At 34.8% G+C, this 9397-nt stretch overlaps 1 protein-coding gene across 2 annotated transcripts in view; it reads right to left on the reverse strand.

Annotated features, from left to right (window-relative positions):
• Positions 1 to 9397, reverse strand: part of ADGRL4 (adhesion G protein-coupled receptor L4) — a 100491-nt gene that overhangs the window by 30059 nt on the left and 61035 nt on the right. For both annotated transcript variants that reach the window (XM_014544391.1, XM_014544390.1), the window contains 3 exons: positions 7581 to 7786; positions 2068 to 2241; positions 673 to 876 (listed from right to left, as the gene is read on the reverse strand). In XM_014544391.1, the coding sequence (XP_014399877.1) occupies positions 673 to 876; positions 2068 to 2241; positions 7581 to 7786 (584 nt within the window). The remainder of the gene's footprint in view (positions 1 to 672; positions 877 to 2067; positions 2242 to 7580; positions 7787 to 9397) is intronic.

Genomic DNA, 9397 nt, shown 5'->3' on the forward strand with positions numbered 1-9397 from the left:
TGCACTGCTGGGTAAGATGCTTCTACCCACCCCACTTGCTTTCCTCTCTCCTTCACTCAGGATCAGACCTGCATCATAGTCTGATGGCTCTCCAAGTCTCTCTCTTCTGATTTTCTCTCATAGTCATTTCATCTAATAAAAGCATTACATGTTTAATTCTATTTTAGTGTCTGTCTCAAGGAGGACCCAGACTAAACACAATACGGAAAACTATAAGGCCCTCGGTCAATAATGGTGAAAATGGGTAGTGGATAGTTAATAAAGTGTAGTAACTAGGCAGATCCGATTTATCATATTTCAACCTATGAACCATTGCTGCTTTTATGTTCAGTCCCTGTGTTAAGAGAAACTTTATTTCCAGTTTTATCCTCCTGCCTTTGTTTAATGCCCATGTAAAATCAAAACAAAACAAAAAGGCTGTTTCTTTATTTTGTGGCAAAGTTTTCATTTGTCCCAATAGTTCCTCATAATGAAGGACATTTTAGTTAATGAAATGGATAGGCAGGATGCTTAGATATGTTAGCATTATTAAACTTAGAAAAGACTTAAGGACAAAGTATATATTGTGTTTGCCCATTAAATCCTTAATTATAATTCATGTTTCTATGACATATATACATAGGGAACAACACATTAGAAAATAAAAATAGAGAGTAAAGGAGATTTACATACCTTATTAGAATTTGTATTGATCCCAACCAGAAAAACAAGTTCAGCAAGGAACAGGTTACAACAGAGATTTTTATGAATTGTTGTCCTGGTGCTTTGAATTTCACTAAAGAACCAGAAGGTAAAAATGCATATGGACAGGCAAATCAAAGAAATTATTATTCCTAGTTGAGTGATCCTTGTAAGAATATTATAATCTTTGATACCCTAAGGGAAAATAATAATAAAGCTGTTAAGAGAATAACTCAGTAACTTGTCAAAGGAACTACACCATATAATGAACTTTCATTTTTGGTGAAACATTAATCAAAATGTCCATAAACTGTAAAAATACAAATGTGCATTTAGATGACTTGAAAATGCTCAATATTCAGAGGAATGTGATATAAATCATGAGGCACTTTAATAGTTCTATAATTAGTGATTTTTTTCTAGGCATAGTATATATTAGTATATGGTTTAGTACTGTTATCATCATCAGTTTCATGATATTAGAATGGTAATTCATTATTGTAATGTGAACATGGTTAATTAAAACAGATTTATCAGTGGTAAGACCAATTCTTATTGCTATGCAGCCATTCATCTAAAACACATTAACAAAGGTATTAGAAATGCTGAACATATAGTGTCAAGTATAGTTGAGAGATTTTGAAATGAGAAAGGTTGGTTTTATTACAACTAGATGAATATTAATATTTTATATGCAGAATAGAAGTTTCTTTGCTTACTTAACATTCAGAAAAAGAAAGCATCTTTATGACTGACATTATGGTTAGGAAGATTTATTTGTATATGTTTATGTGAAAATGAACCTATAATCTAATTAAGATTATCAAACCAATATATAAAATATTATGTAATATAAATGCAAGATATTACTGATATAACATGCACATTCTAAAGCTATTCACCTTAGAGAGATTTTTCATGTTTAAAAATCTTGTGGGATTCTGTTAAAACATGATATTAGTTATGAATGTGCTAATTCTTATTGACCAGGTATCAAATATTTTAACTACATTTTATTGTAAGAATAAACTTTGTATACAAAGCCAAAAATTCTTAAAGTCCAGTATACATTAAAATCTATAAGTGGCCTTTAAAGGGGCCATTGAAAACAAAGAGTCAATGCATCAATATTTAACAATCTACTACATATTTACAGACTAGATAAGTCCTAGACTAAAAATAAGTTAAAGTTCAGTCTAGATATGTCATAGAAGGCAGGTAAGAAAAACACAAACAAAGACTATAAAAAGATAATGTTGGAGTTTCATCCATTAATGAAATATGCTATTTACACCCAAAGAAAATATATAAGAAGTAATTATTCTCTTAAATGACACAAAAAGAACACATGGTGATTTATAAATATGAAGTAGAAAGTTGCCTTACAATGGAAGTACCAGAAGACATCAAAATGGCAAAATGTGTCAGATGATTACAGCTGCAAGAAGTGTGGGTCTCATTGGAGTACGTTAGCTCACAGCCCTCTAAGGACCAGCTGCCATTCATGGTGTCAGGGGAGTAGTTCCAAAATGCACATTGACTCCTATACTTATCTGTGGTCTGAAAAAGAGACATTTTACTGATGGAAAAAAGAGAAAAAGTTACACATATGGCATCACTTTGTAATATTTAACATACCATTTGCATATCAATATAATTAAAACCATGTCTAAAAACTGAATCATAAATCAATGCTAATGAATGAAGGATGCTTTTATATGGGAAAATTGAAGTTAACATTGCAACAATGCCATATTTTATCAACCCTGGGTCACAAAATTGTTGTGAAAATGATTTATTATCAAAGTAGATCATGTATGTATCATTTGGAAGAGTGCATGACACTCATAATTATATGATATTTATACAATAGATATTAATTATTGACCTGGGTTCTAAAAATACAACACTGAACAAACAGAAAAAGTATTTGTATTGTTGACCTTACATTCTCATGAGGAGATGAGAAATTATTAAACAAGAAAAATAACCCAGGGAAAGGAGATAGAAAGTAGTATGGAGTTTCATGTGAGGAGGCCTTCCCCAGGAGATTATATCTAAGTGAATACCTTAATGTAGTGAGAGCATGAGCTCTGGAGACTGGGGAACAGAAGGTCCCAGAGACTTGGAATGGAAAATGGGAAAGCTATGAAGTGAGACTGAACAGGGATCTCCCAGAAGCATGTAGAAACCAGTGTAGTTAGTGCACAATGAATGAGATATTGTAGTGAAGCCCTGCCTGGGTGGCTCGGTTGGTTGGAGCATTGTCTGGTACACTAAAAGGTTGTGGATTTGATTCCCGTTCAAAGCACATACCTAGGTTGTGGGTTCGATCCCCAGTTGGGGCGCAATAAGAGACAACCGATCAATGTTTCTCGTATCAATGTGTTTTTTTCTCTCTTTCTCTCTCCCTTCCTCTCTCTCTAAAAATAAGCATATTCTCAGGTGAGGATAAAAAAAAAAAGGAGTGAAGACAAGAACAGAGATAGACAGGGGCTGATCACATAGACTATAAGATGGCTGTTCAATAAATAGTAGTTCTCTTTATCACATATTTATATTAAAAATCATAACACAATACCTAATAAACTATAAGTTTTAATAATTATTTATTAATAGAATGGTGAATACCTTAATCTTGTATCTTGTAGAAATAAAACTACTTATAATTATATAACAGTTTGCAGTTTAACTAGGTGCTTTCTCACGTACTTTATTTAATTTTACCCTTAAAAGAGCCTTGTGAGGTAAGTATTGTGTTAAGAGGCCAAGAGGTATCAAAAAATATATTCAAGACTAATCATTAGGAAGTAGAATAAGACAGAATCAAACCTAAGACAACTATATATTAAGGAAAATATCAGTTGAGTATCAAATAGGTGATAGGCTTTTGTTGCAAAGCCAGAAATTCTTAGTTAAAAAGATAAAGCATCTGCCCTCAGAATGATAGAAACTCAGATGATTTTTAACAAAATCATACTATTGCTTTAATGAGATATAAGCTAAACCCAACACTTGGATCAACAGCTTGAGCCCTGGTGAAAAGGATGATTTAAGTGGACTGAGTCTGAAGAGACAGTAATTGAGCTAAAATTAAGGACATGACAAAACATTTCCTCAAAGTGGTCAAGCTATGTGAAGAAATTGACTTCATATCCAGTCCCCCCCCACCCCTCCCAAAACATATAGGAAAATGATCAACCCCATGCTTGTTGGAAAACAGATAAGCCAGAAAAAACAGAGGGACTCTAAAACTGGGAAACCAGAGTCAGCTGAGGGTGAGTGTCACTTAAAAATGGGTTAAGAGACTGTCTACACACACTGACCTCCCACCTTCGCTCACCATGTTCTCTTCCTTCTCCTAATTCTTGCAGAAGCTTCTGTCCATAGGCATGAGACTGAAAGGAGTCCTTTTGTGAAACTCACAGACCCAAGAGAAATGACTATTAGGTAGTGACGTTCAGGAAAGGTAGAAATGTGCCTGATAACTCTCTCCTGAAGCACACCCCTGCCTCAGCCACCTCCGCTCTTCAATCTCTCAATGCCTGTACTAGATCCCAGTGGCTAGTCATGAAGCACCACACCTCTGAGGACGAGCTCTGGCATGAAAGGCAGGACACAAAGGCAAACAAGCCAAACAAGAGAAATCAGGAGCAACACAAGAAAGGGAGCAGAAAACGTTATTTTAAAAAATAGAAATAGTATCTGAGAGAGAGATTTTGATCCCAGTAAGTGAAAACGGGGTAACAGCAATAATGTTTTTAGTGAAATAACATTGAAATAAAAAATGTTAGCAGAAAAAAAAGGAAAATAAAATTTAAAAACAAACAAACACCTTAGTGCAGTGGTTCTCAACCTGTGGGTCGAGACCCCTTTGGCGGTCAAACGACCCTTTCACAGGGGTCGCCTAAGACCATCCTGCATATCGGATATTTACATTACGATTCATTACAGTTAGCAACATTACAGTTATGAAGTAGCAACGAAAATAATTTTATGGTTGGGTCACAACATGAGGAACTGTATTTAAAGGGCCAGAAGGTTGAGAACCACTGCCTTAGAGGCTTGGCTAGGAAGTCTAAGAATCCAATAATAGGAGCAGCTGGAGAAGAGAACAGAGACACTGGAAAGGAAGAAATTACCAAAGATGTAATACTAGAAAATTCCATAGAACTGACTACACAGGCTCATTTAGGCCTAATGCAATTCATGGAGAAAGTCTTACACCACGGTTCATCTTAGATCAGAACTCTCAGAATAAAAATAAGATCTCAAAACTTTATAGATAGAAAAAAAAAGTGATCATACACAAAAGACTGTGGTCTGAAAAAGAGACATTATGAATTGTAATCAACTTCTCCAGGTTAACTTTAAGAGCTAGGAGACAAAGAGCAAGGTCTAGAAAAATCTGGAAAAAAAATTATTTACAATTTATAACTCTGTCATGGAATTTATCAAAGTGTAATGATAATATACCTCAATATTCTTTTCTCAAGAGCCACTGAAGAATATTCATTATATGTGTAAATAAACTAAGGAAGAGGGAACACTGGCCCAGGGAAACATTGAATCTGATACAGGAGACAGGTGAGTTGCATGTTCAGGATGATGGTGAAAGCCATGTCCAGGCCAAAGAGCAAACTGTCCAGATAAGATCAAGTTTACAGAGGCTGAGGAAGGATGTCTCTAGGATATCAAATTAGCTGGTAGGTAATCTTACGTGTTTAAACATTTTGCGAGGAGATATAGAGTATTGTCAGAAAGTTTGGGTACAACTTAGTGGTGGTTAAATAGAAATCTAAGCCAGCTAAATTAGAGGAATGTACTAACACTTGAAAGATGTTTCATGCTCATGATTCGATTGTGAACAATACACACTAAATTATGATAATATGCACATTAAAAAGTGATTTGACCTAAAATTTGATCTAAGCATGGGAGTATGGATAGTTGTGGGAGTATGTAGATCACAGGGGAAGTTGTGTGCAGGAAAACAAAATCCAAATTTTCCGTAGATCAAAGTCAATTGATAATACCTATTTTAGAAACTTAAAATAAGAGGTGTTACTGAGTTTGGATGAAGGAGATACAGAGACACTGAGAGTGTGGTCCCTTTTGGGTAGGAAGCCAGAAACTTGAGCCTATTTGTTAGTGGAGACACTGGCACCAATGTGGAGATATCCAGGGAAGAATAAATCATGAATGAAATATAATTTCTTGAGAGGCCGGTAGGGGAGGGTTTCAGAGAACAGCACTGGGCAGAAGAGTATTACAACTCCTGAAAACATGGATTATGGAGGAGGACTATGGGTATAAAACTTATTTCTACAAGATGGTTATTGAGTGACCACAGGCAAATTATTTAATTTCTCAGAGTTTCGTTTCTTATTCACAAGATGGAGATAATAGTACATATCTCACAGGACTATTGTAAGAATCAACTGAGTTATTTAAAAAGTAACTTAGAATAAGGATAATATTTTTATGACAACTATTACTAATATTCCTCTGAGGCAATGGAGAAGTATATACTCATTGGTAAAGTTGCGAGTAAATTTTCAGGGAATCAGAAAACTAAAGGTGTTATGTATAACTTGTACTTTCTCAGAAAAAAAAATAGGATCAAAGTTTTATTATTAGAGACAAGGAACCATGCATAAGTAGGTGTGTTGTCAGAGAAAAGTGATGAAATTTCATTATGATAATTACTTTGGGTGAAAAAAAAGTTTTGATAACAGTGGCAGATTAGAACAATAGAATTTTTCCATTAATTATAATGAAGAATTTTTGTGGAAATGTGTGATTTGTTTTGTTGCTGTGTCAAAGAGATTGAAGTAGGTTGTCCCGGGCATCTTTTCACCTGCCAAAACATTCCTCCAACAAAACTGTAGAAACACCATCAGATTACGTAAAAGAACCGTGTTTAGTTTCTGGTGTCAAAAGGGTCGTTTGCATTTAGCATCTCAAAATATCTGTTTAGTTTCTGTTCATACAACATTTCACACCTTCTATCTCCCTCAACATAATGCCTACCGATGTTTAGGTGTGAGCTATTTTCTTCCACTTTCCTACACTTAGTTTCTCTCCACATTAGATATCTTTATTTATAGTGACACATTTGTATTGTGGGCAAGCATATATGTTCTTTTAGTCCTTTCCCTCTCCCATAAACATGTCAATGTAATTGGCCAACTTCAAGGCTCTCCAAATGGAGCATTAGTGGTCCTTTAATCTTGTTCCAGGGCTGAAATTCTACTGAGAGCCGAAGAAACTGTAAAAAGGCAGCAATCTATGACTTTGTGTTTCCCCATTCATTTTTAGGTATATAAAAAAACTAAGTACTTGATTATTTCTAATCATGTTTTTTTTATTGTATTGTTTCAATTACATATGAATTTGAAAAAAGATTTAGAATAACAATAACAGAGTAAAATGGTCTCAGCTAATTTCTTTCTGAAATATTATAAACTTCGTTGTGATTTTGTTCTAATCAGTACCAAATCTGCACAAACATTATTTTAAATGATAATTACTAACCAAACATTGCCTTCATTAAACAAGTAATATTTATCTCTTTGACACTGATACATTTTTATAATTCATTCCTTAAAGGTACAGAGACTTCCATAATGAATGATATATGTCCTTAAAACTAAAACTAAAATATAGCTTAAATTTGGAGAATCAAATATGTTAGTTTTTTGGGTTTTTATTAGGCAGTTTAAAGGACATTGGAAGTATAAAAATATATAGAAAATTAGTTGTAACCACTTTACACTTTTAATTTTGAATTTGTATTTTTATACTCAAGAACTTACATATAATTAAAGTGACACAGTACAGATGTCCACTTATTTGAATGTTTCACAATCACAATCAAGTCACCAGTCACAACTTACCTTTATATGTCTTAATGTAAATGTTATTTTTTCAAGTTCATACAATGTGGGTGGGTTTGAGCTAATTGAGACGGAAATTATTGAAGAGATGACTCTTTTCTCCTCTTCAGAATGATCATAACTTTGAGGTTCCAATAAGAAGTTGTCAGACGATGAAAACAAGGGACCAATACTCTTATAATATAAAAATGCAACTGCAACATTGCCTATAAATCAAATGAGTGTATTTGGTGAAATATTTATAAAACAAAAACATTTTTAAGCTGTTAAAATAAACATAATTGGAACATTTTTTTTTACCCTGGAAGTCATACAAAAAACACCCAGATACTGAAATCTGAGTCATTATAAGTTCATGCTGGCATCACCAAACCATATTAATACATATTTCTCACCTCTTTGTCTCTGAAACTGATTACAGACTATAACATCTCTTTTGCACAAACTATATTTAAGATAAAAATAGTCGTAAGTAAATTTACATCCCAGTCCTAAGAACCAAAGTGTGAAGGATATTCACCCAAAAGATAAATTTTTGAGTTATTACTTTGCTGTGTAAATATGTGAGTTAGAAAGTGATTGGGAGAGAATTATCAAAGATGTATAGCATTGAGAAAGTTTATAATTGAAAGAGTTGTAAGAGGTCAACTTCATGCTTACTAAATTTTTTTTTCTATTTAATATTGATGACATATAGATATGCAGTCTTAGTATTGGACATTTATTGTTTTTCAAAGTAGTCATTGACCAGCACCCTATGATGCCTCTCAAATACAGTGCATCAACACATAACCCAATACTAGACATGTAACCTGATCAGTACAGACTATCATGTGACTATATTCCCCTTAGCCTAGACACTACACCTCTATTAATGGAGCTCAAATTGCCTGGGTTTTTGTAGCAGTTTATTATCACTGATTTTAAATGTATGAACAACTCAACATCTAGATCTAGTATATTTCAAACTTTTTGTTTCAACTTAGATCATATTATGTCTCTATTTGTTGTACAGAAATATAAAAGATACATATAGGACTTTATAGTCAGACTTTACTCTTAGAATCAGAAATTCCACTTTCAGTCACTGCTCCTACTTGATAAAGTAACTAACTGCTTAGAACAGTGGTCGGCAAACTCATTAGTCAACAGAGCCAAATATCAACAGTACAACGATTGAAATTTCTTTTGAGAGCCACATTTTTTAAACTTAAACTATATAGATAGGTACATTGTTATTAACTTAATTAGAGTACTCCTAAGGCTTAGGAAGAGCCACACTCAAGGGGCAAAGAGATGCATGTGGCTCGCGAGCCACAGTTTGCCAACCACGGGCTTAGAACTTTAGCTTTCTCCTCTTAAAATGATTGCAGTGATATACTAGCTATTTATTAAGATAAGGTGGAGATCAAGTGAAGTAATACATGTGAGAGTCTTCTGTAAAGTTTAAGATACTATATTATTACTAGAGGCCTAGTGCACAAAATTCATGCACTGGGGGGGGGGGTCTCTCAGCCCAGCCTGCACCTCTCCAATCTGGGACTCCCTCGGGGGATGTCCGACTGCCGATTTAGGCCCGATTCCTGTGGGATCAGGCCTAAACCGGCAGTCGGACATCCCTCTCACAATCCGGGACTGCTGGCTCCCAACCACTTGCCTGCCTGACTGCCTGCCTGATTTCCCCTAATCACTTCTGCCTGTCAGCCTGATCACCTCCTAACCACTCCCCTGCCAAACCTGATCGACACCTAACTGCTCCTCTGCTGGCCCGATCGCCCCCAACTGCCCTCCCCTGCAGGCCTGGTTGCCCCCAACTG

This window comes from Myotis brandtii, unplaced genomic scaffold (genome assembly GCF_000412655.1).
Source record: "Myotis brandtii unplaced genomic scaffold, ASM41265v1 scaffold36, whole genome shotgun sequence".
Taxonomy (NCBI): Eukaryota; Metazoa; Chordata; class Mammalia; order Chiroptera; family Vespertilionidae; genus Myotis; species Myotis brandtii.